The sequence below is a fragment of the Prunus dulcis genome, chromosome 1, assembly GCF_902201215.1.
Source record: "Prunus dulcis chromosome 1, ALMONDv2, whole genome shotgun sequence".
Lineage (NCBI taxonomy): Eukaryota > Viridiplantae > Streptophyta > Magnoliopsida > Rosales > Rosaceae > Prunus > Prunus dulcis.
In genome coordinates this window covers 31,079,899-31,106,596 of record NC_047650.1, presented here as the reverse complement: position 1 = coordinate 31,106,596, position 26,698 = coordinate 31,079,899, and the positions used below count along the sequence as shown (strand labels likewise).

Here is a 26,698-nt window from a genome sequence, read left to right as displayed (position 1 = left end):
GTATAAATATTAAACATTTTGGGTAAACTGTAAGAACCCAAATTTCCAAATATTAAAAATAAAAAAAATAAAAATAAAAAAAGGGGGGCAGATTTTATCGCTTTTGTCTTTCTCTCCCCCGTGAGTTTACAGGGACTCTCTCTCTCCAATTAGTTCTCTTCTCTCTCCTCTCCCCACTCCTCAATTTTTATTCGATCAACATGGCTCCCTCTGAACTAGCACTTCGAATCTCATCCATCATCATCTTGATATTCCTCGCATACAAGCTCTACCAACGGCTGAGATTCAAGCTCCTGGACGCCCACAATCTTGAGGACCGGGACTGACTCTTCGGGCTGATGAAGCAGAGCAAGCCGTTAAATCCCAGAGAGGCTGGTGGCCGAGTGTTTGTCTTGCATGACTACAACCAAAGCATGGAGCAGCAGAGAGAGAGGAGGAGGAGGAGAGAGAGAGCTATGGCAGTGGTGGAGGCTCTGTGGGCGATGATGGTGACGACGATGAATCTGAAGGAAGACGATGGTGGTGCTGAGTAGCTTGGCTGGGGTTGAGGAAGAGTTCGTTGATTGCTCGGACGCTTACGCCATGGATGAGGTGGAACGCCTACGTGCTTTGCTGGAAAACGCAGTTGACGAGCAGAAAGTTTGGCGCGCCAATTCGAGAAAGAAAGGGAGCTGAGCTCGTAGAAGCCAAGAACAGGGAGCAGGGCACTCTCACCCCTGAATTCTACAACAGCTCAAAGAGTGCATGGTCAAAGAGTACGTTTCACAAACTTGGTCTGCTAGCACCCAAGAAAACAAAGCAGTCTTTTTATTCTTCTCTAGGCTGGCTGGTGGCGGTGTCTGAGGATTTGAAGGATGATCTGCTGCACCCTTAAAGCCATAACCAGATTGAACTTTCAGATATTAACAAGTCAGATCTCAAATAGAAGAAAGAAAAATAAGAATTTATGCAGCTTATGAAGATGCTAAAAGAAAGGAAAAATCTCTGCAAGACAAGAACGAGCTAAAGCAGAAGCTGTGGTCTTTTTGTGTGTGCAAGTGTTGGCGTTGTTGGTTTGCAGAACTTTCACGAATGCCCGTTTCCCTTTTTGGTCTCTGGTTTCCGCACACCCACATCCAAGGACACTGGACACTTCTTCATCGACCGCGACAGGGCTTCGAACAATGTTGTGTTGAAGCTTTTCAGTGTAAAGCCGAATGTCCAGAGAAGTAGGGGTATACACATTGTGGGTTCCTGTAATGGCTTCCTCTGCCACGAGTTGCTTTCTGAAGTCAGCAACCAACTGTACATCTTTGCAGAACTTCTCCTGGTAAGTATGGATTTGGGTTTTGTCCCATAAGTAATGTGTATAGGGTAGTCCGGATTATGTCTCCAATCAAAGGGTCTGTGGAGCAAGCAATGGTTTTAAATATGGGGTTTGGATTGGGAGAGATATTGGGGGCTCTGTCAACTCTTTTGGTACACCTGTTAAAGTGTTGGATCCATCTCTAAAGGAGTACACTTTACGCCTCAAGAAATGGACCATGGGAGGTAGTGTTGTGTACAATCTGGTTTCAGGTTGGAGAGAAATTGCCAAGGCAAACAAATTGAAGACCAGTGATACACTGCAACTATGGTCATTCCGAGATGACTCCAACAAGCTTGGCTTTGTACTTATTAAAATTAGCACCACAACAATGGAGGTTGATCAAAGTGGACTTAGTGCAAGAACCAGTAGCCAAAATGGGACAAACAGTCACACTCTCTCAATTGCCAAAGTAAATTCATTGAAGACATCTGATGACACAGTGCAGTGTTGGTCGATCAAGTGTAAATCCCGGTTACGCTTTGCACTTGTTAAGGTTAGCAAGACCAAGGTGGAGGTTCAACAAAGTAGTCACGGTGCAAGCACTTGTAGCAGTAGTCAAAATGGGCAAACGGGCTCCTCCGTTTCATGTATCAGCCATGACTGTTAATTAACACATACATATAATGAGAAAAGTCATTGTTGCTCTGAGTGGAAAACCTGGTTTTCTCAAGGACAATATGTAGCTTGCATATGAATTTCATGTGACTTGGGAAATAAATCCTGAGAAGTTGAGTAGTCAGTTTGTGAATAAATTACAATACACTAAAGAAGGTGCCAGAGATGTAATGGACCGAACTTGTGCTGACCTTCCTTGGCAAGTTTGGCTTGAAGTTGATGGGAAAGACATAGATATTCCAAAGGATTCAGAGGGTCTAATCGTGCTCAACATTGGCAGCTACATGGGTGGAGTAAATCTTTGGCAAACGAATATGAGCATGATGATGACACATTTGTTAGGATGGATGCCGTTATCAAAGAAGTACATAAAGCACCAGAGGCTAAACTGAAACACAGGAGGGACCGTCAAGAGGTCCAGCTAGCTCGGACCATCTGTGAGTGGACCTTTCTTTTATAAATGATTTTATGCAAATGAATTGCATTATTTGATCTTGAATAAGTATTCTTGCAAGTCTTGAGCATGTTTTATACTGCTAGATACTTTGAGTTATATACATTATTGAGGTTATATTAGCAGCAGACCTTGAGCTTTAAATAACAAATAGCAGTAGCATTACGACTACAGTTAAATTATCAGATTTCAGAGAATTATCAGATAATTATTTTTTAGACCACCATGAATTATAGAAAGCAGAGTTTGAGTTTTCTATCAGATAAAAAGGGCAGCACAGTTATAGATTGATTACAGATTCAGTTATTCCTCAGATCTTTCAGAAATATTATTATATTTTTATATTACATTTTCTCAGCAGTTATATTTTCTTAAACCACTGTGGGTACCCAGTTACAGAAACAGGTTGCCGTCAAATAAAACGATGTCTACGGACATCCAGGTTGCCTTCGGTTTATGTTGCCTTCGGTTTATGTTGCCTTCGGATATGATGATGTCTACAGACATCCAGTTTACTTACAGTTCAGTCAGTGCACTTGACATTTGCCTCATGAGTTTTGGGGACGCCCGGACCGTGAGTGCCAGGATTGCGGATCATGCTGACTACGGTCTCCTGATACCTGCCAGGATTGCGGATCAGGCTGACTACGGTCTCCTGAATCCTGCCAGTTTGCGGCTCGGATACACTATGTGTCGCCGAGACCTGCCAGGGGAATTGACGGATTAACAGAGGAATTGACGGATACCAGGAATTGACGGAATTAACAGGGGTACACCCAGTTGGTAATTTTAGAGGAATTTCAGTGCAATTATGCAAATATTGATTTCAGTGATTTTACTTGAGTTTCTTAATATTGAGCAGCTTTTACATCTGAGTAAATATATATAACTGTATATATATGTTTACCTAAATGCTTTGGACTTATCATAACTCAAGTACAGTTTACAGATTCAGTTTTTATGATTATTATATTTTTACAGTGGGGGTTATTATGTTCATATACTGTTTTCCAGAACTTTATTTTGGTCCACTCACACTTTCAAATGTTTTGCGCCCCCCAGGCAGTCGAGTGCACAGGAATCCACCACCAGGCCCTCTCCAGCTCCCACGCTACTTCCGAGATGTAGGATTTATTGTAAATTACTTAAAGTCTTGTAATTAATTAGTAACTGCTCTGATATCTGGTTGGATTAGATAACCAAAACTGGTGAATATTTAGTTACCCTATTCTGGCAGTTGGTGTGGATTTATCAGTTTGTTTGACAGGTGGAAAAATTTGGGTGTAGTCAAATTACAGGGGAGACTCTGACGAAATTTCGGCAAGAGTCTAAGGAAAGTTTTAACCGTATTTATTAGCAGGAAGGGTAAAGAGGTCATTGTGCCCGACATTTGCCAGGTGTCGGACACGCACAGGGCTTGGCTCGAATTCCAAAGTGGAAATTGGGTCGGGTCGTGTCATAAACCGTCACTATATACAAAAGGGAACCTGCAGTTCCTTAAACTCATGGATGAGCAATTAAATGAGATGCCAGAAGTTCCTCAAAATATGGACATTTATGTAAGGACTTGAAGTCCGAAATATGTACAGAAAATTGTAAAAATATTCATACCATGAGAATATGTGATTTTGGCCCGAAGTTCAAAATCTAAAGGGATTGAATATCCATACCATGAGAATATGTGATTTTGGCCCGAAGTTCAAAATCTAAAGGGATTGTATATCCATACCATGAGAATATGTGATTTTGGCATGAAGTTCAAAATCTAACAGTGTTGAGAACCTGAAGTTCCAACAGTTAAATGGACAACCCTTGAGGTATTATTGCAAATTGTGGTACACCACATATTTCTTTGGCATAAGAGAATGATGAATTTAATAAAGTTCGATTCTGTTATAATCGACACCTCAAGGAAGAAATATATTTTGTGAATTCCGGTTGTTAAGAATACACCGCGAAATGGATAATATCAATATAAACCTCAAATAATGAATTGAGGCTCCCCACATATTTTGTTATATCTGGGCCGGAAGCCCATGGATCCAAATATATGAGAGATCCTGAACTTGAAGTTGTGGGTATATAGTAGTTAATGCTCTTCACTACTATATTGCGATATTATCGTTTTACTCAATTCATGTCCATTTGAAAAGGGCAAATAAATTCTGAGTTTGTGTTTAGCCCAGGCCAAAAGTTCCGGGCTCACATGCGTTGAAATATGAAATTTGGGAGAGTCGATGTGGTTATTTGAACCTATAAGGCACAAGGTTCCAAACCGTCATTTTGAAAAGACGTAAAAACCACATGTGCAAGTTTAAGAATGTGCGCAGTTATTATTATAACAGGAAAGGGCATACAACAGATAGATTTTTTCCACCTGCAATGAAGGTGCAGGCCCTGTAAAATCTATAAAATTACATTATGTTCTGGAAGCCTCTGAAGGAAGAGGACGGCGCCTCTTAAGCTTAGCCATGAGCCTCTCATGGTCTCCCAAAATTCTTTCATTTGAGACCTGCAGCATGTCTAGCTTCTCAGTGTATCAGCAGAGTACGAACTCACCAGTTTCAACAAGGAATTATTCTCTCCTTTAAGTTTCTCAACCTCCTGTTGAGACTCATGAAGCATTCTTTGAAGAGATGAATTTTCAGTTGTTAGCTTTTGAACCTCGTTTGCTCTAGCACGCAAACGATCAGCCATGTTAGAAACAGAAGCAGCACTCTGAATGCTAAAAGCCATTGAGTCCTCAATAGCCTCTTCCTCAGACCTCCCTGTCAACAACATTTCATCCATTGGAATAATGAAATTCCTAGCTACTGTGACAGCAGTAGCATCATTCATCATCACAGAATCATTAACTGTGAGATGACGATTTTGGGATACAAAGGATGGACGCCAAACTTTGGCGTCACTGGTTGTTGTGGGAGCATCATTTAAATTGAAATTATTTGGGCAGGAAGAAGAGGAAGCCATTTTAAGAAGGTTTCGAAGAAAGTCTTACAAAAACTAAAGTTTCAGAAAATGAAGGAAGTTGAGTTGAAACGCAGTTGCTCCAATCAAGTTTTGCAAAGGCAATATCTATAGACGAAAATGTGGCAACTTTTCAGGATTCCAATATCTTCTCGAATCCCCATATTATCTTTTTCTTTCCCAGAGTCCAAAACTTCACGTGGCCTCTAATAATGCCTGTCGGCACTTTCGGCGTTTTCAAGTATTATTTTCAAAGCCGATCTTGCTTTACGGATTTCACGGAGCTACTTTTTCAAAAGTATCCCGAGAATCTCGCAATTTTCCTATGGTTAATTTGAAATTCACCGGTTCTATCTATTCATTGTATTTGTGTATAAATGTGTTACTAACGAAATTTTCTTTGCAGAAGACATCCAGTTTTCCCATACCTAAATGATGCTATATCTACTTGTTTTTCTTATCATTAAGCACTTAATATGCCTGAGAAGCAAGACTATCTCTGATCATCCATTCAGGAAGCAAGACTATCCCTGATCATGTTTCTGCAAGATCAGGGAACTGTGAAGGCGGCCTTATGCTCTAATCTCCTGAGGTCCTTCTAGACTAGGAGAATTGAGAGCTTGTTGTCTGCTCCCACCAAGCTTCCTTCCCTGATTGCTTACCTTATCTTGCAATCAATATCACTTTTTTTTTTTTTTTGCATTTTTTCTCTTTTGCAGCTCTCTGTTCATAAGAGATTTTATTTCTTTAGAATGAACATCTGAAGAAAGAATCCATGAAGTGATCCTAACTCTGAGAGTTATTTGTTTTTGACAGAGAAAAGAATTGTGATTTTGCTCTTGCAGGATATAACTAGATCATCAAGCACTACATTTACTGGGCCGATACAAGCTTGAATGATACTTGAGAAAAGTTTCTCCCACCTAAGGATGTAAGCAATACTTGTGTTATTTTATGCTTATATACTTATTTGATATTTTATCTTGAAAGGTAACCAAATGGGGAGATAAGTCTGTTCCAAAAGAATGGCTTGTATGTATCCATGAATTATTAATGCAAATTTTACAAATTGCAAGTTGGATACATTGATAATACACTGCACAAATTAAAGTCCCATAAGAACAAAATATGGGTATAGCAGTGATCAATATGATGCACGCCTGTTGCGTAGCAAATGATGTGGATTGAAGTCCCGAAAGGACAATCCCTTGACATGTCAATATTGATATTGTGCACGCCTAATGCGTTGCAAATTGTATGGGTTAAAGTCCCAGAAATTAATTGACATGTATATATTAATCTGTGGCATGCCTGCAGCATGACAGATATATGGTTCTAAATGTTCCAACTCCCTAAATGGAGATTATCCACGCCCTACTATAACATAACGCTCCATTGGAGGTTATAATCCACATTCTCACATAATAAAAGCCCCCTGCAGTGGCTTGGGTACCCAAAAGCAAAGAAATGCTTATAATTGATGCATGCGCATGCACATGAGAATGGTGGGATCATGAATTGATGAATGACAAATTTTGATTTTGGAGTAGCTACTCAAATCATCAATGGGCTGTGTTGATTGGAACCACGTTCAATTATTAAATGTCGACAATATCATTGGCCAAAATGGAATGAGGCAATTCCATTATAGATGAGAATGAACGTGAAAGAACAAACCCACAGTACGAACCCCAAAATTTGTTAATACTGAAAGTTATACTTGGGTGTTCGGAATAAAAGGGAATATACCTACTTTGTATGACACAATGTTTCTGGCAGAAACAAGGAATGTTGGGTTTTCCCCATATCTACAAATTCAATTGTGCCCCCCCTTTATTGCACATTTACGGAGACCAACATGTTATCTTTAAGGGTTATTAAATGCACAGAGCATATCACCCGAAGTGATTCCCTAAAGATGTATAAATAGCTGGGTTAAAGCTATATAATGTGTCATAAAGTTTAATCCCTTTAAACAAAATCCTTGAAAGGATTGAAATTGCATGAAGCAAGTCCCTGAATGACATGTGCCTGAAGCACAAAATCTGTACTCAATACTAATATGCATAAATTGCCTCAGTGAGTACATTAATATGTTTGCAAACACATTAAAGCTTCTCAAGAGTTCCAGAAATATTTGTCTCGACTGAAAGATCGAGCATTATGCCAACGAGATTATTGCTTATACTAAGAAAGTATTGAAGCATTTTTATGCGGATTATTCGTTGGACACTTGAAGGATTTTCCGGAAGTATATTGGACCGGACATCGTATTTTCCAGATAGAGCTCAACTCCATCATTTTGGATGATGTGAGGCATATTTGATGCTATCTAAGCATAACACCATATACGGGCATATTTTTTTTGAGTGAAATTATAAATAGCCCAAGTGTTATTAGATATGCGGACTCTGAAAATCTCTATGGTCGCTTACTGGAAACAGCTAGTCATGAAGTTTTCAGGGGGAGATATTCATTAGGGGGAGCATGGTATTCATAAAGACTTTTAAACACTGTACTCTTTTTCCTTCATCAGGTTTTTATCCCACTGGGTTTTTCCTGATAAGGTTTTAACGAGGCAGTGTCGCTCAAGATTGACTCACAGAAGCAGTGTCCACTATGACATTCAGACAGATGACCAACAGTATGGCTTCAAGATATTCTATCAAGCATCAGGGGGAGCGTGCCATCAATAAAGACCTTTCCACACTGTACTCTTTTTCCTTCGTCCAGGTTTTTATCCCACTGGGTTTTTCTGGCAAGGTTTTAACGAGGCAGTGTCGCACGCATGTCAATATACACAGAATTTTATGTTACGCATGGTTATGTACTCTTTTTTCCTTCGACCAGTTTTTGTCCCACTGGGTTTTACTGGCAAGGTTTTTAACGAGACATATTCCATATCATTTGTGGTCTCCAAGGGGGAGTGTTGTAAATTATTGGGTGTGGAGCCCACATGTTGGAAAGGGGCCCACATTCTAATTATATAAACGAATGCAATCTGAAGAAGAAGAGATCAGTTTTGATTCTCTTCAATTCTCCTAATTATCTCTCTTCAATTTCCTCCAAGTTTATAACACTACCCATATTGTTTGACTAGTTTTAAGTATTTTTTTTTTTTTTTTTAGGACAAGCGATAGTTTTTATTGCTAAACAAATAAAAGTACAAAAACAAAACTCCCCTAAAAATTAACAAAGACAAGAAATGCCTGAATTGTACTACAGGTCCAAAGCGGTACAGCTATATTTGTGTCACGTGAAAAATTGAAAATTGACTACACTGCCGATGCTGCACCATTTTAGCATGGAAATTTTTTTACAACAAAAGAAGCGATGTGTGTCACCGTTGCTCACTCAAGTTCTTACCAATCAATTTAAGTTTCAGCATCAAAATCTTGATTTAGCACAATGATGCATTGCACAGCATTGGCAATGGTTGCCTGCAAAAGCAACAAAGACAAGAACAGCCTGTGTGGCTGCTGTGGCACTCTTCAATTTTTATGTTTAGTCTTTGATTTAATCCTGTGCAGCTACTCCTCCTCCCCACTTCTGGACACGGCTCTCTGCTTCATCAGCCTGCACATTTCATAAAACATAAATAAAAATTTATCTGTTTTAAGCAAAAGAACGTGATTTGAGGATAAGAGTGGATATGGATGGAGAGGGAAAGAGAGAGTTGAGTAAGAAATACTGACTTCTTTGTTCCAGTTAGTTAAGGAAACGACCACGATCAAGATTAGGGTTTGCAAGGCAATGCCACCAATCATCCCTGACCAAATACCCTACAGAACACACAAGTTCAAAAAATTGAATTTGGAGGGAAACTAAACACAATTAATTAGCCCATATAAGATATCGTTTCCAAGTGACAAAGAAAGAGAGGAAGGAACTTTGTATCACCTCCACTCCAAAACCAAATGTGAATCCAAGAAGTATTCCAGCTGGCAATCCGACGATATAGTAACATCCAATGTTGATGTATGCAACAAGAGCTTGCCATCCTGCTCCAACAGCGACACCTGCAGAAACAATTTAAAGACAATAAACAGTTAAGAACAAGAAAATTTACTTTTACATATATTGTGTGTTTGTGTTTAGTATTTACCAGATAAGACTGGTTGAAGGCTGTTGAGAAGGACTGTGACTCCAAGCAAGAGTGCAAGTTGAGTAGTTTCCTTAGCAACGGCTTCACTGTTGGTGAAAAGGTACGGGAAATAATCTCTTGTTGTCAAAACTACAGCCAAGCAAACCACTCCTATAGCCACTGAAGTGACGGAAACCACTACCACAGCAAATTTCGCTATCTTGGCATTTCCAGCTCCAAGTTCATTTGATACTCTCACACTGTTGCAACATACATCACAAGGTAAATTAGTTTTTCATGAAACACGGAATGTTATTTTTATAAAAAGTTTAAAAACAGAACAAATTGGGATGGAAGAAATAAACAAGGAAAAAAAAGAAGATGAAGGGAGCATAATTATACCTTATTGCAGCATTAAACCCAATCGCAATCATTGCATCCCATCCATTTATGTTCATGCTGCATAAATAATTGTGAGGGTAAGGTCAAAACACTAAAAGTTCATGGTTCTGTGAAAAAACCCATGAAATCACTATTTTCTATCAAACTTTCTAGATAACTAAAGCACATTACCAAATAGAGATGGCATCAACTGGGATCAAAGGGTTCTTCAAACGGCCTGTTATAACCACTAGCACCATCAAGTACCAGAATTCCAAGCTGCATTTTGCACAGCAAGCAACCTTTAATCAGCATATGGTACCAAAATATTATACTTCACATAGACCATAGGACTTAAAGGAGAAGAAAAATACCATAACATGACAGCAGAAGCTAAAGAGAGCTTAACAAAGCCAAATAAGTCTGCAAATGCAAGCCAAGAGAATCCACTCCAAGCACCATCTGACTTGGTGATGAAGATGTACAACAATTGGGCAATAACAATTAGCCACCATGATGTGTTGAGTGTGACTGCTGCCCCAATTAAGCCCCACCCAAGCTTCAATATCAACAACCAGCTGAATACTGCATGTAATACTAGCACTACAGCTGATATCCAGGCCATGACAAAGACCTTCCTCTGTGCTTGCAAAAACTTTTGTATGGGAAAATTGAGTGCGTAGGCAAACAATTGTGGAAGCATCCACAAAGCAAACTTTCCTGCACCATAAAGACCCCAATACTTGTCAAACTTTACAGAAGTACCAACTCACAAATGGGAAGTTACGAAAACAGAGAAGAAAAAAACTACAGGGCAATCTTCCGACAAGGAGAAAATTTTAAAAGGCAGAGAAAAAGTGACTTCCATTTTTGGGCAAACAAGTTGGCTTTGGGGCTGGGAAGACTTATAGGCGTCGATGGCCTTGAGACAAGCCCATTTTCAGCAAATTAATGAACAATTCTAGAAACAAAGAAAGTAATAATCTTTTGATTAAAGAAAGAAGGAAAGAAAGATTTGGCCAAACTTGTGAATGATATGATTAATTAATTAATACCACAAATCCAAGTCTTTAAATAAAAAAAGATTTCTTTGTTTTTCAGTGGGATTGTTTTAATAAGGAATTGCCATGTGTTGGCCAGCTTCTATTAATTATTAATTAGCCTTCTTTAATGGATACGTACAAAAACCAAACTTAAATTTCTTGCACGTGACGTCAATGTGATAACAATTTAGTAAATTTAAGTTTTATCCATAAAAAAAAATTTCACTTTTGAAAAAAACCAAAAAAATTTTAAAAAGACAGAAAATTCTCTCAATTTTCAAACCAAATACATGCAAATTTAAAATATTTCTTAGAAAATCCAAAAATAAATAAGGATAATTTTGTTCATTTTGACTTATTTTAAAAAATTTCTCTCTCATTTGGACTTTTCCAAAGTTTACCTTAAGAATTTTACTAATTTCGCATATAATCTTACTTAATATATATATTAAACAGGAAAGAAAAGGGGAATTTAAAAAAAAACGAACCGGCGGCCTCTGAGATCTGATCGGTCTCTCCAACCAGCTCAAGAATGGGAGGCGACCAAACATAGACCGGCACCAAAACACAAGCTGTTACCAGCAAAATGATCCACGATCTCTGCATGTATATCCCCAACATCCTGATCTGCCCCGCACCGTATGCTTGCCCACACAGCGTCTCCAGTGCACTCCCCATTCCCAGCTGCCAAGTTATTAATTAACCAATAATTAGCTCCCAATATTTACAGATATTATTAATGCTAAAACAATTTCCTATATGAAAATTAATTACCATGACACCGAAAGCCAGGCCGGCGATGACGGAGTTCTCGACGGAGACGGCGGCTAGCTCGACATCCCCGACGAACCCGGAAAAGACCTGAGTGAGAGCACCCAAGGAGTACTGGCATATGGCGGTGAAGATAGCCGGGCCCGCAATCTTCCATAGCTTCTTGGACTCGATCCCGAACTCCTTAACAATGCCGACTTTCTCTTCTTGTTCATGGCCGCTGTGGTTCGAAGCGAGGAGCGGGGTATTATTGTCCATGACTCTGTCTTGTGTGCTGCAGAGCAGAGTCTGAAGAAAGCCAAAGATGGTTTATTGGTTTGTTTTCGTGTGTGTGTGTTATATCAACCCCCGACCCACTTAGAATTTGGAATAGAACGTGAGATTGTAGGGGGTTCTTGGTTGTTGTGGGTGGACTGGCTAGCTACGGACACAGTGACTCGGCGAGTGAGCCGTGTCCGTTTTGTCTTACCATTTTGCAGGTTGGTAAGGTATGCGTGATAATAGTTTGACTGGTAGTTATAACTTATATACGACGTCCAGACGAGCTAGGACACACTCCACACAGGCCCTAGAGCCGTCAGATTTTACACACGTCTCACCAATTCTGTGGTTGTGGGTCTCGAAATCCAATCAGACTCACAGCTCTGAATATAACGTGGGCACCGCCCAATGGATTAGAGATAGAGTTCAGAGTTCCCCCCCTCCCTCGCACATGTCCGTTTTATTATAAGTTTAGAACCATTCAATAAATAAACAAATAAATCCTACTGTTCACATGCTTTTTGCGTGATATGAATTACTTTCAGGCCTTATTCACATGAGTTATACATGCTTTCTGTGCCTGTACCACCTTCAGATTTCTTCAGTGCAAGCAAGACCGGACTTCCTAAACTGTAAATACCCAATAAAATATTTATACTTTTCATGCAATGAATATCCCTCAAGAAATTCGGTGGCTAACTAAATTATTGGCTCAAGTTTGACTATAAGTGTAGAAGGGTAGGTTGAGCCTCTCTTCAGCGAACACCATGTCCCGAAACTCTCTATATATATGGAATCAACAAATATTTTGATGTGATATGAAAGAACATGTAATAGTAGTACATGGTACACGAATACAACCGGCGGCGTAGAAGGAAGCTGGTTGGCTGGTAGATGTAAATTAGCTGCTTCACAGTTACAAAATATCATCTCCTGTGAGCACTTCCAGCGGCCCCAGGCATGGGGGCACCTAGGCCCGAAAAGGGCTTCTTGCGGACAAATGCTGCCGGAGCTGTTAGTGGGCTCCACAAGTCTGAATTGGCTCTTAGGCAAAATCAGTCTTTGCTCTGATTTGGGTTTTTTTGACATTATGTTAACGTTAGTGATGACGTCAACAATCAAAAAAATCAAATCTAAAAAAGATTTTAAAAAATACTAACAATTTCAGATTTTTTTTTAAAATAAATACTTAGTCATATTTTTTACTTCTCACAATAAAACTCTATATAAATTTCTATCCTCATATCTCATGTGAATAGTAGTTGTCATAGCAACGGGTTGAAATACCACAAGCCTTTTGCAAGGACTGCAACTATTCACATGAATAGTAGCCCTTACCTCTCTCTACCTTTTGCCATGACAAATGGATGGAAGTGCTCTAATCGCATGCTTTATACAATATTCATGCCAAGTTAATCCAGATCTCAGAGCTTACGGATACCAGATTCCACAAATGCAGGGGCACTGCCAACATGAGACATTGTTCAGAAAAATAAACATACATCATTAATACTTTATACAAAACCAACATTCCTTTCAGCAGGAAAGTCCTCATAGCTGCCAAAACTCATTAATGAGTCATGTCATGGGTCCAAGTAGATTATCTCTGCATGTACTGAGGCGCGCCTATACTGAAGCAACTTCTTTACAATCTCCCAACCACAGTTGACAGAAGCGGGCTTAACAGTCATCTTCTCAAGCGCAGGTGAACCTAAAAGTAGAAGTCTGATGAATTCTAGTTCGGGTTTGGTACCAGCGATGCCGTTTATTTTCACACGGCGGAGTCGGGCAATTGGACCATTCCAGTTGTCATCTAACTGAAAGTTAACCGTTCCTGCACAAGTTGTATCCTCTGGCCGGACCTGCATAAGGACAACGTCTATGGTATTATATTCTGGAATTTATAATAAAACAGCTCCCTGAACCAATTTTCTAGAGTATAGTTGGACCAGTTGGTTTGAAATTTTTAACTGAACAGAAACATACTGCATGCATCAGTAGAATAAAACTCACCAAAATTTCTAATTCTTGTAGAGCAGGGGAGCTTCTCAAAAGGCACACAGCAGTTAAGATCTCATCTGAATCAGTGAAGCTTATGCGAATAGAAAGATAATTCAGAACTAGACATGGTTTAGGCAGCTTTGCTGGCAAGGTACCAATAGCCAAATACTGGAGATGAAAGGATATAGAAAAAAGCGAACTCAATCAATATACTCAAATTCTCATGGCCAAGTGAATGCTCACTAAATGAAAGTAAAACTACACAACCCTCAATTACCTTTAAAAAGTAACTCTGAATTTCCAGTCTTTGAATACGAGGCAGGTGAGCAAAAAACTTGAGCAAATGGCTAGAACTGCCAGGAGGCCCTCGTCTTTGGTAGTTGCAAACATGCTCGTACAAACCAATGGAGACTACAGCAAGATTTAAGGTATTCTTAAAATTAACATCTTCAAAAACACCTCCAACGTCAAAGAATTGGAGATTTGGTGCATCAATGTTGAGAAGGGTGAAACCGTCAAAGTTCATCACAGTCAATTTCTCAAGCAGAGGACAGCGAACAACCATATTATCAAAGACGTCTTGGGCCAAGGTAACATGCTGAAGATCAAGGCTCTTCAATCTGCTGAAGCCTTTGAATGTTGGCGGAGGTCTTAACAAACAATTAAATAACTCCAAATGAGTCATATCTTGGCAAGAAAATACAGATGAGTGCATCTTGTAGCGATTCCCTTTCCAAATTTCAAGTATGAACTCTTTGATAGAGCTTCTTGATAGATGAAGAATCCATCGATCAATATCACTAGTGGCTAGAAAATCTCGATTTGAAAGCTTGAACTTGTGTATGGGGCCAATGTGAAGTAAGAGTACATGATCAACAATGTTGACAAAGGTTGTTCGGTTTTGAGCCGAGAGACAGTGATTATCGAACACAAGATGCGCAACCATAGCCCATTTGTACCTCCACTTGCTTGACAAAACACTTGTCCTCACTGCCTCCCTAATCGGCAAACACGACAGAATTTGTTCTGCTACATGACACGGTAAGTTGCTAATCCTATCCAACTCCATCTGCGGTTTGCAAGGGGACTTCAGTGGTTGTCTTTGCATCTAAGATATTCAAGGAATTGAAAAAAATAATCATTAGTTTAATACAAAGACCGGTAGTTTCTAGATCATTTAGACTGCAACTGGAGTGCTTGAGACAGAGATAACAAAGTTCATATTCTTACTCTCACAACCAACAGCCAGATTTGATATGGTCATATATACAAAAGAAGCATGTTTCATCCTGTTCTGACCACTGAAATGCCAACCAGAAAGGAAGATTAACAGGGGAGAAATTTATACTTTCCATACCCAACAACAAATAAATTTACCAGCTTTAAGTTAGGGCACAGGGTAGATTAACAAAGAAAGAGAATTAAGGACTCACAAGCAAAGCACCCATAATATATACCCAATCGAATGAAATTATTAAAATTACACAAAATAAAAACAAACGGCGGCTTACCATATCGCCTTCGATTTGTCCCTAAAATATGGAGATAGTAAGCCAGGCAAGTTTTGATTCCCAAGACAAGTACCAGTTAGCGGATCATGTTGTCTGGCAGCGGATCCACCAAACTAAAATTAAGAATTTCAGACATTTTAAGAATCAAATTCGATAAGCAAGAAGTTGAACCCAAAAAAAAAGGAGAAAAAAAAAAACATATTATCACATACAAATTATTTAGGAAGTGAGAGTGCGGGATCAGACGAGGGGCTTTGTGGAATAAAAGAAATCTTGCAAATCGAAAATTCTAAATGGGTCTTCAGTAGATTTGAAGGAAAAAGCTCGGCTTACAGAGTGCTGATATAGACCAGACGAACCCGGTGAAATCAAAAGCTTAGGCACTTTGTTAAAAACAAAAATGCAAAAATAGATAAGCTTTATTTCCATTGCCGGGATTTGAACCCGGGTCGCCTGGGTGAAAGCCAGGTATCCTAAACCGGACTAGACGACAATGGATTTTTGTTCTTTCACATATTTAAAATTATATAACCAGTGTTTTCCCCGCGAGAAATCCACAACTTTCAACATTTGGCTTTGTCCACAAATTAAATATTTTTCCAAAGTTTTATAATTCTCAGAGACTCACAGTTTGTTGATGCTCAAAAAGTTTCAGCACTTTTGGGCTCAACTTAGCGATGAGGTATGATTGATGATAGGTGAAGGTGAGGACCTTCAGAATGTGTGTTAATATTTGGGTAAGTGATAAACATATAGAAGACAATATATACTTGATTCACCCTTAAAGAATGAGTCAACGGAGAATTATATTATCATTATTATAATAATGTTTATTTATATTTGTACATGGGGTTGGCCCCAGATATAAAGAGAAGAAAGTAGAAGCTCATGACTAAAGATGAAGCCCAGCCTAGAGATCCCTTTCTAAGTGGAGAGTGGTCTCCTTATATAGGTGAGGGAGAGTCCTCCCTTCTTGTAATATTTCAATGTAGGAGTTTTTACCTTACTTAGAGTTGCTTCTAGTTTCTTGGTCAGATAATGATTCAATTTTCAAAATTGGTGTATTAGAAAACATTTTTTTAAATATATTTTTGAATAACCACCACGTACATTCATATTTCAAATTTGAGTTTGAAAAACAATAGCAATTAACTTTCTAATCGCAACATTTTATTTGTTTATTTGTTTTTAGTTTTAATATGCTTACTATATATGTTGAACAAAGAGACCTCCATACGCATATATAGTACTAAATATATCGTGATGAAACAAAATTCTAAATGAACTTGGATACATTATTTCTGGTAAACATTGGTCGGGGGGATTGGTATCATGTTTGTCAAAACTTGGTTCACTTACTTTCATTATATTATGCAGATGTGTGAATTTGTGTTCAAATTGACAAGGAAATATGGCATCAATAACTTGCAAGCTTCTACTTGTCCTTTGCGTTTGCCCTTGCTCATTTTTGAACAAGCTAAAACCCAGGCCGGCAAGGTACTTCCGAAATCAGATGGTCTCGTCTCGTGGGCTTGAGCTCTACGTCGAGAGCCACAACGTACAGATTCTATCAAGCTGATCCCATTGAAATTTCCATGCATGACTTCACGTTATCTTTATTATGACGCATGAGAACTTACGAGGGGATCGATCGATCATGAAAGGTCCTTTTCAAGTGTTATTTTAACTTGTCTGCATTTTCCACATCCTAACCTAACTTGTGGACAAATAAGAAATAATGTGTTAAAAGGCAATATGCGAATAATTTACAAGTTTGACTTTCCTTTCTCATACGCACCGCCAATTGGAAAATAATTGTGGCTAGCTTTTTTTCTCTGCTTGTAGCTTGTATATATATATATATGGTGCATTTTGCTATTAATTATATAAGTCCAAGTCAATGTGTGCCCTTCACACTCTAGCATTCAAGGTTCTGTCCGTTTTGAATTTTGCGATTGAATTTTACAGAAGAGGAAAAAGCAATACGGTACAACGTACCTGTAGGCTTTGGTGAAGAAGCAAGACCATGGGAAATTTCAGCTCCATTCACGCTGCCAAAGGGTATTGAGCATTTTCTTACTTAATTATATCAGTTTAAGTTAAGTTAGTAGGTTGTTCTGTTGGATTTTATCCTCTTTTTTAGAAAGATTGATTCTTCCTTCTTCACTCTTGGAAAACAACTTATAGTTATTATGGGTTTTGTAAACTCCGTAGAAGAAGATTCATGATAAGGCGAAAACCAATACAGCTGGGTTCCCTGGACAGCCATGGTGCAACCATGTCGCATGAAGGATTAAAGACAGTAAGAGTAGACAACCGTTGTGATTTCTCAAGCTATTCAGATCTCTGTATTTGCGTCGTGACCTGGAACATGAATGGCCAGGTATACCTCAACTTCATGCTTGCTTAATTACAAACATCTTAATTTTAGCTTCATGAATCATGGTGATGATTATTAAATATTAAACAGTTTTTCTTATTCTTGTTTGTCTGGAGATAATAGGTCACCTACAAAGATATGGCAGAGCTGGTTGGGAACAATCGGAAGTTTGATCTTTTGGTCGTAGGTCTGCAGGAGGTGCCCCGCAAAAATATTTCACGACTTTTACAGGCAGCGCTGCTTGACTCTCACATGTGAGACAGACTGAGACATATAAAATCTTTTCTTTTTGTTTCAAGTTTTATTAATTTATTTGAAATGTTTATATGTACTTAACCCTAACTAATAACTTTATATTAAGCTTGACCTTTCATTTCTCCTTGTGCATGAAGCTTGTTGGGAAAATCCATCATGCAATCCATACACCTCTATGTGTTTGGGCTAAAGGACTCAGATTTGTTCACCAAAGGTAAAGGGTATACATGAATTCTCTACTAGCTAGAAAGTCAAGCTCACGAATAGGTTTCGATTCGATTGAAAATTTTCTTTTTCTTTTTTTCCTGATATACTTACTGATATACAGAAGTGAAGATTGATAAGAGTCCAGTAGGGGGCTTTGGAGGACTAATTAGGAGAAAGAAAGGAGCGGTGGCAATCCGCCTTAACTACAAAGGCATTACGATGGTGTTCATCTCTTGCCATCTCTCTGGTAATTAATATTCCCTTCCCTTCCCAGTATCTAAAAATTGGCCATACATTTGGGCCTACCAAGTCACCCACTACACTTGAGCCCATGATATTTTGTGGTCTTTTTTTCCCTAATTTGCGTGCGTGTTTTTGTGTGTATAATATGTGTAGCTCATGCTCAGAACGTGGAGAAGAGAAATTCTGAATTCAGAAACGTATCTGAATCTCTTTTCTCACAGAAACTGAACCCTTATGCAAGACCTGCTCAAATTACTGTTTGGTTGGGAGATCTCAACTACAGGATACAAGGGATCGGCAACTATCCCGCAAGAGATCTCATACACAATGATCTTCAAAGAGTAAGTTGTGTTCATAACAAAATTATTATTTAATTTCCTTCACTTTATGCTTAGCTCGTTTCATCGTAGGGGTCCGTTTCCTCAATTTTTTTTAAGGTTCATTCAACATTTCTTCATCAAGATTTTTGTTTCATATTTACCTCAAACTATCGATATACATGTCATCCACCAAAATATAGCTTACTTATTTCTGATTAAATACAGCTACTCACTAACAATGACCAGCTCTGACAAGAGGCTGAGAGAGGACAGATCTTCGAAGGTTATAGCGAGGGCACATTAACGTTTAAACCCACATATAAATATAACATTGGAAGCAGCAATTATGATACAAGTTACAAGGTATACATCAATATTTCATCTCTCACTTTTCTCATTCGCAGTTGTAATTAATTATCAGTTCAATGTTGACATACCTGCGCACAGGAGAGAATGCCATCGTGGACGGATCGGATTTTGTTCAAGACTCAAGACGCGGAGGAAATCCATGTAACGTTGCATTCGTACGAAGCCATGGACGACATTCACAGTTCTGATCACAAGCCTGTCAAAGCTCATATATGTTTAAAGCTCAGCAAACCATCATAATAACATTCATCTTTTTTGTGTTGCTTCATTTGATTTATGTGTATATACTTATTCGAGCCTCTTTTTCTTCTTTGTTTTAGTCGGAAGAAAGCAATTTTCAAGCCCAAACAAAACCAGGCCCCCAAAAAGAAGAAAGATTTTGTGGTATGTACTTTGACATGGGCCTCTGGTGCATTGCTTTTAATGATAAAATCTGAATTAGAATATGAAGTTGTTTGACTTTGAAGAGTTCTCTCTGTTTAGCTATATATTCACTCGTTTGTTTCACCTAATTTATTAAGGCCATCCTTGTTGACATTGACCCGTCATCATTTCAATTTGCTTAAATAAAGCAAGATTTCAAAAATTAAATCACTTGACCATTCCATCCTTACCATTTTTCTTCTCGAAGAAACCAAGTCCGGGAAAAAAATAGTAAAGCACTAAATTTATAAATGCATGGTTGACCATTACTCCCTTCTTTTTTTAAATTTAATTAAAACAACCATTTTCCTTTCTCTCTAAGTTTCTTACCAATTTAATTAAATGGCAGGAGGAGGAAGCATATTGATATTGTCACACCATTTTATCAACAAAATAAAATAAAAAACAATTAATGACACATGCGAAATTGACATTTTTTGTGTGTGCTCACACTTAATTATATTAATTTAAAGAAACAAATTAAAATAAGGAACACATAGTCCATGATGCGTTCACTGAATAATATTGTAGATTAGGTTAATAAAAAGAAAAATTAAAAAAACACATTCACTGAATTATTGATATTAGATTTAAGTAATGACGAGACATGCGGATAAGATACATGGCTTGGGCTTCAATTAATTGCTCAAACGTACAAAGGAAATCACCAGCAATAAATATCCTTGTCATTGAGCTTTTAATACAGTACCCCGTTTGATTCACACAAACGTTAGATAAAAAAATAAGACTATATATATTTTTAGCAAATAATCAATTTGTGACACCACTTACACTGTTTACTAATTTTTATATTTTCCCTTTGCAAAAAAGTAATTGATCTTTTAATTGGCGAGCTACCTGCTCCCTCAATGGCATGAGTTTGAAATCCATTGGAAGCATTTTGTGACTAGGACAAGTAAAACTCCAAGCTGGAATTAATCTCACCAATCAGGTGAGGAGACACCTAATGATACTTGCCCAAAAAAAAAAGTAATTGATTTTATTTTTCATTTTTCCTGCTAGTACTGCCTTAATGGTTAGGTGAGGTATGGAATCTTTTATCCAAGCAAACAATTCACCTCCTTTTTTCGGATTCCTTCCACTTTTTCCGCTTTGACACATTTTCGTTCTCAAAAATATCTTCAGAAAATCCAGCTTTTCAGCTGTTTTATTACGTAGTTTAGTTTAAACTTTAAACCCACGTCCGCTCGCTTCCTCCACACGACGCCAGCCAGCCAGCCAAAAGCAAACAAGCCATTGCCCAACTTTTATTTTTACTGTTTCTTTTTTCCTTTCTTTGTTTTTGTTTTTCTCATTTTTTTTAAAGACTGTTTTTTTTTTTTTTTAAATCTTTACGATTCCTCAAAAACCTTTCTTTTGGGGCCTTCAGGTGGAAGAGTTAAAAGAGCCTTCGGAAAAAATAAGCAAATTATGAGCTTTGCCCAACTGGGCTTGATGAACATTCGTCAATCCCTTTTGGATTAAGACAAAAGTCAAATAAAGTTGGAGTTTTTACACTTGGGTTTTTCCATATTTTGACTTTGAAATTGCGTACAGTTCATGTCCTCCTCCATTCTTTGCTTATTTCTTCTCCTGTTTATATTTTGTTCGGAATTTCCTTTTAACACGTGAATAATCCTGTATCTAAGTGATATTGAATTATCTTCTTCCTATTTTCCTTGAGATCTTTTCCTGCCTCTGCCATATTCTGCTCTGAATTTAAAGAGTAAAGGATCTCGAATTGATTATTTATTTACCCAAGAAAGAAAGAGAGAAGGAAAAAGGGTGTGAATGGAGTTTATATGTGTGAATTTTTCTGATGACCTGTAAAAGAATGTTGCTTTTGATCGAGTTGGGATCTTATCTGATCTGGGTCTGCTCTGCTAGCTTTCACCATTCTTGGAGTCCCTTGATTTTTTAGAGGTGAGTCACTTCTCCACTATTTGATTCTCTGCCTTTTCCTTTTGCCTGAGATTAAACGTTTATATGTGATTAAATTAGTGGGCATGTTGAACTGGAAGAATCTCTCCCTCTCCTCTCTCTCTCTCTGTGTCTCTCTCTTCTCTGTATATGTGGATGTTTAGTCATAATTGACTTGACAAACCTTAAATTTCGAATTTCGAAGTTGTAGCTGGAACATTCTAGGGGGTGCCATAATGCCTGGTGGGTGAATTGCCTTGCCAGTTTTAATTTATTTTTATATGTTTATTGAAAATAAATGCAATGGCATTGATTACCCTGTTATTTGAATTGGGTTGTCCATGCAACATTTGTAAAACACAGGCGTGTTAACCCAGGCGTGCTGCTTTCATTTGTATTAATTCTCACACATAATTTTCTTTTCCAGATGTAAATGTTCAGCATGAATTTTCTTCTCTGTGTTTTTTTTCCCCATGCTACGTTTGAAGGTTATGGAATTTACTCAGACTAATCAGAAATATGTTGAACTTGTACTGCATCTGTTGTTTTCGTTGTTGATAATGCATTGACTTAGATGGTTGCTTCATGTGCAGTAAAAAACTTAATTGACTATGAGCAGATAACATTAAACGTTATGGGTTGGCTTAGCAAGATTTTTAAAGGCTCCAGCCACAAGTTATCGGAAGAGCATTGTCGTGAGAATTATGGAGAGGATCCAAATAACTGTGGACCTTCTTGTTCCGGGGTAATAACTTCTACCACTTCTTAGTATTTGTAACACAACTAACACCCTTGTATATATGTATATGTATGCATATAAAAGTGTATTGATAGCCTTAATTTGGAAATCTCAGCCTTTTTTAATCTTCATTGGTATGCTTGAACTCCCTTAATATATTGTCGTGGGAAACTTCAATGTAGGAGGTCTGGTCAGAAAACGAGAATGAAGATATAGACCGTGCTATTGCACTATCTCTTTTAGAAGAAAATCAAAAAGGAAAAATTGTGGTTGGTGAGTAATTTTTCATACGGATGCTGTTGTAAATGTTTTCATGTTGTATATTCCTTCTTGTGTGCTCTTTTAGGCATTACATCTTTAGTCACTGTTTTTATATTGTTATGGTATTTTGATTGCATACAATTGCCGATAAAATGAATTATTCTTACCATTCGGAGTCTAGAAAACATACCAAAATTTGTGCAGTGGCATTTTGAATTATACATTGCATGATGGTGGCTTTGGCTTCCATGTCGTGGCAGAGCTATTGATGCATTATGTCTGTCCTTGTAATGTCAAATGATACAATATGAATTAATAAGAATTTCATATTCGTGGATAGGTTTTGATTCTCAGTTGGAAGAAGATGAACAACTTGCCAGAGCCCTACAAGAAAGTCTGAATGTGGAGTCTCCTCCCCAACATGGAAATGGAAATACATATCAACCTAGCACTCCTCCCCAATATGGAAATGGAAATACATATCAACCTATCACTCCTCCCCAACATGGAAATGGAAATACATATCAACCAAGCACTCCTCCCCAATATGGAAATGGAAATACATATCAACCTATCACTCCTCCCCAATATGGAAATGGAAATACATATCAACCTATCACTCCTCCCCATTATGGAAATGGAAATACATATCAACCTATCCCTCCTCCCAGATATGGAAATGGAAATGCATATCAACCTATCCCCATGTACTACCCAATGGGGTCCAGGTATATGATTATATGATGGAAAACTATATTGTCAACTTTGGTGCTAGTTCATTTCATTATTCCTTGTTGTTGCTTAGTGCTTGATTACCCCTTGGATGTATAGAATGGTCTTTGAAACTATAACTTGTAATTGTATGAAGCAATCTCATTTCTCATATTTTCATGCTCCTTAGTATTCTCAGTCCTTACCCTCTCTGTTTTGTACCCTGAATCATTCTTTTATGCTTCCATTACATTGTAGTTTTTTATTTCTTTTGCCTGACCTGATTGCGTACGATGATGGCGTTTTCAAATCACTGTGTTTGAGAATGACAAATGAAGAAACCTTTTTTTTTTTGTCAGAAACTTGAGTTGATGTGATGTTAGTTTATGACATTTGAAATCTTAGCAATTTATTCAGTGTTAAAGGATGTAAGTTTTGGAAATCTAGTTGTTTTCTCAGCATCAACCACGCTGAACACCAAGCTGCCTGTTGATGCATCAATAATCTGCAACTTCACATTATTTTCCATATTTGACTATTGTTGATTTACCATATTCATTCTTTGTGGTAGGATTTGTGCTGGTTGCAATGCTGAGATTGGTTTTGGACGATATTTGAATTGCCTGAATGCAGTTTGGCATCCAGAATGTTTCCGTTGTCGTGCATGCAACCTACCAATTTCTGATTATGAGGTGCAAAAATTACTTCTTTCTATTTGGTCTGGTTTGTGGATGTGAATTTGGACAAATTAGAAGAAGGGAGGTTATGGCTTGAATAAATATAGTTTTCTTCTTGCATCCATCATCATGATGATTTAAATTATTTCAGCAATGGTACTTTTGCAAGTTAACTTTTGGTCGTCCATATTAGCTTTACATATATTTCATCTTATGCAGTTTTCTACATCTGGGCATTACCCTTACCATAAATCTTGCTATAAGGAGAGCTACCATCCAAAATGTGATGTTTGCAAGCACTTTGTAAGTATCGCAATATCAAGACAATATTCCATTGATTATAATCTAATATCTTTTTTTCTTCGATTATATGGTTCATTGTTAGGTTGGTCTTCGTTTTTGTAATATATATCTTTTGACAGATTCCAACCAACACTGCTGGTCTTATTGAATATAGGGCACATCCATTTTGGGTCCAGAAATACTGCCCTTCTCATGAACACGATACTACTCCTCGGTGCTGCAGCTGTGAGCGAATGGAGGTCAGTCAGAATAAATTACTTTACTGCAATTCTGCAATGAAATATGACTGACCAGATTGTTTTAAAAGAAAAAAGGACTAGCAAAGCAAAAGAGTTGGTAACAAGATGTTCCTTTTCTTTTTTTTGGGTCGAAAGGTAACAAGATGTCTATGTTCATTAAATGCAGCCACAGGACACAAAATATGTGCCCCTTAATGATGGTCGGAAGCTCTGTCTAGAGTGTCTGGACTCTGCAATCATGGATACCAGTGCATGCCAACCCCTATATCTTGATATACAGGAATTTTATGAAGGTTTAAATATGAAATTGGAGCAGCAAGTTCCGTTACTCTTGGTTGAAAGACAAGCGTTAAATGAAGCAAGAGAAGGAGAAAGAAATGTAAGGGCAATTAGTTAAAACCATATCTACTTAGTATGATAAGTAGGACAGTTTTCAACGGTTATAATTGGGAAGTCAGACGTTAATTAGTGACCTTTTTTCACTTGTCTCTGATACCTTTTTACGTCTCTTTGAAGAATCTGATTTGATTTACAAATTACAGAGGAGTATGTGCAGAAGTGGATCACAAATTGTTATTTGGACCCTTACAAAACTATCCATCTGCTGTTGTTGTAGTTTTTACTCTTAAGCTTTACAAATTACGACTGACTTTGATAAACCTTTTGTCATTTTCAGGGCCATTATCACATGCCTGAGACCAGAGGCCTTTGCCTTTCTGAAGAACAGACTATTAGCACGGTAAGAGTTTTGCGAATATATTCATTTCGCTTTCTACAATGGTTGAGTTTTGATAAGGTACTTTCTCGTTGGTTAGCAACTTATCTAAATATTGATCTGAGAACCACCAGATTTCAAAGCGGCCACGGTTTGGGGGAGGAAACCACTCCATGGAAATGGTAACAGAGCCATACAAGCTAACTCGTCGCTGTGAGGTGACCGCAATTCTAATCTTGTATGGGCTTCCAAGGTATGATTTCTTTTTATAGTTTTCGTTTTGTGTGGCATGGCCCAGACAGATATCTACACCTCATGTATGATGAAATTTTGCGAACTTATGTATAAAATGAGAAAAGGATGTTGACTAAGACCTTCGTGGCTGTCTTGGTTCTACAATTGTAATTCATGGCTGAATCTGTTGCATGACTGGAAACCTCTGCTTACAGGTTGCTGACTGGGTCTATTCTAGCACATGAGATGATGCATGCATGGCTGCGGCTTAAAGGTGCTATTTAGATGGATCCATTTATATGTTTGTTTAGTTCCTTTTCTTTTCTCCTTCTCAAAGGAATTGCAGATGAAACATGACATCAAGGTGCAAATTAATGACTAAATTATTAACACTTGTTGAAGGTTACCGACCTCTTAGTCAAGATGTTGAAGAGGGTATCTGTCAGGTTCTAGCTTACATGTGGCTAGAGGCCGAGCTTATATCTGGCTCAGGCAGCGATATGGCATCAACCTCGTCTTCCTCCACTTCCTCGGCATCGAAGAAGGGTACAAGATCTCAGTTTGAGAAGAAGCTCGGTGGGTTCTTTAAACACCAGGTGGAATCAGACATGTCCCCAGTATATGGAGATGGATTCCGGGCTGGTCAACAGGCAGTGCAGAAATATGGGCTTCGAAGTACCTTAGACCATATTAGAATGACAGGGACGTTTCCTTATTGAGGACTAAATCCTTGAAATTTTTTTGGAGGCACTTCGCTTTTCACATAATTACAAATTGGCCTTTCATATTAGAACCCAAGGCCAAAGTGCATAGGTATTGACTACATAGTTTTAGCTGATTTTTATGATTGTGGCTGTAATGCCATGAATCAATTTAATGATTTGATTTATAATTTTTTTCCTGTCTGAGAATGTCTCTATACAGAACTTTCATTCTCTACTTTTGATGCCAGAGAATCGTACATAAAATGCTATCACTAGATAAAAACAATGAAAACATATTTAGTAGCACAATTTGAAAATAATAATATGTAAATTATTTTTCAAATGTATTTTTGCTCATTTATGTTCCAAAAAGATATTTTTAAAAATATATAATTTAACAAATTAAAAATTATATTATTTTTTAAAAATTAAAACTATATTTATTTCTTTTTTTTAAATCTATTTTTTCCCTTTCTTTTTCGTTTTTCTCCTCCTTTCTTTCTTCCTCTTCTCTCTCTCTCTCTTCCCTGCACTGTCTCACTTTAAGACCAGCAATTCGTCA

The 26,698-nt window shown here is 37.9% G+C and overlaps 4 protein-coding genes, 1 long non-coding RNA gene and 1 other non-coding gene across 8 annotated transcripts; 3 read left to right on the top strand and 3 right to left on the bottom strand.

The window, feature by feature from the left end:
* Positions 1 to 161: 161 nt before the first annotated feature.
* On the top strand, positions 162 to 3,754 carry LOC117620961. The gene is made up of 2 exons (XR_004584878.1): positions 162 to 2,400; positions 3,480 to 3,754. It is a non-coding gene; the product is annotated as an uncharacterized LOC117620961 (long non-coding RNA).
* Positions 3,755 to 8,548: 4,794 nt separating this feature from the next.
* Positions 8,549 to 12,505, bottom strand: LOC117628156 (protein DETOXIFICATION 33). The gene is made up of 9 exons (XM_034360543.1): positions 11,667 to 12,505; positions 11,381 to 11,576; positions 10,224 to 10,569; positions 10,042 to 10,128; positions 9,871 to 9,927; positions 9,490 to 9,728; positions 9,285 to 9,403; positions 9,080 to 9,166; positions 8,549 to 8,960 (listed from the first exon to the last, which is right to left on the bottom strand). Exons 1-9 carry the CDS (start codon positions 11,919 to 11,921, stop codon positions 8,901 to 8,903), a joined length of 1,446 nt encoding a protein of 481 aa, XP_034216434.1. The 5' UTR covers positions 11,922 to 12,505; the 3' UTR covers positions 8,549 to 8,900.
* A 783-nt stretch (positions 12,506 to 13,288) lies between these two features.
* LOC117628166 (F-box/FBD/LRR-repeat protein At1g13570-like) lies at positions 13,289 to 15,872 on the bottom strand. Of its 2 annotated transcripts, XM_034360560.1 has the most exons (6): positions 15,649 to 15,872; positions 15,437 to 15,549; positions 15,156 to 15,226; positions 14,203 to 15,033; positions 13,938 to 14,093; positions 13,289 to 13,786 (listed from the first exon to the last, which is right to left on the bottom strand). In XM_034360560.1, exons 4-6 carry the CDS (start codon positions 15,031 to 15,033, stop codon positions 13,508 to 13,510), a joined length of 1,266 nt encoding a protein of 421 aa, XP_034216451.1. In that variant the 5' UTR covers positions 15,156 to 15,226; positions 15,437 to 15,549; positions 15,649 to 15,872; the 3' UTR covers positions 13,289 to 13,507. The 2 variants fall into 2 exon arrangements, with proteins under 2 accessions (XP_034216451.1, XP_034216444.1); XM_034360553.1 differs by lacking the exon at positions 15,156 to 15,226 and having other exon boundaries at positions 15,649 to 15,805.
* On the bottom strand, positions 15,860 to 15,934 carry TRNAE-UUC. The gene has a single exon. It is a non-coding gene; the product is annotated as a tRNA-Glu (tRNA).
* Positions 15,935 to 17,371: 1,437 nt separating this feature from the next.
* LOC117615353 (type IV inositol polyphosphate 5-phosphatase 11) lies at positions 17,372 to 19,607 on the top strand. Its single transcript, XM_034344422.1, is given in 8 exon segments — positions 17,372 to 17,497; positions 17,651 to 17,819; positions 17,940 to 18,070; positions 18,209 to 18,285; positions 18,400 to 18,525; positions 18,675 to 18,862; positions 19,067 to 19,204; positions 19,289 to 19,607. Coding segments are annotated over 8 exon segments (1,026 nt in total). The 5' UTR covers positions 17,372 to 17,462; the 3' UTR covers positions 19,451 to 19,607.
* Positions 19,608 to 20,867: 1,260 nt separating this feature from the next.
* Positions 20,868 to 26,371, top strand: LOC117614582 (protein DA1-like). Of its 2 annotated transcripts, XM_034343444.1 has the most exons (13): positions 20,868 to 21,556; positions 22,147 to 22,298; positions 22,475 to 22,565; positions 22,894 to 23,022; positions 23,107 to 23,281; positions 23,836 to 23,956; positions 24,161 to 24,244; positions 24,364 to 24,483; positions 24,650 to 24,862; positions 25,160 to 25,222; positions 25,333 to 25,451; positions 25,648 to 25,706; positions 25,835 to 26,326. In XM_034343444.1, the coding sequence occupies exons 2-13, from the start codon at positions 22,188 to 22,190 to the stop codon at positions 26,149 to 26,151; spliced, it is 1,602 nt and encodes a 533-aa protein (XP_034199335.1). In that variant the 5' UTR covers positions 20,868 to 21,556; positions 22,147 to 22,187; the 3' UTR covers positions 26,152 to 26,326. The 2 variants fall into 2 exon arrangements, with proteins under 2 accessions (XP_034199335.1, XP_034199334.1); XM_034343443.1 differs by having other exon boundaries at positions 20,869 to 21,556; positions 22,894 to 23,281; positions 25,835 to 26,371.
* The last annotated feature ends 327 nt before the right edge of the window (positions 26,372 to 26,698 follow it).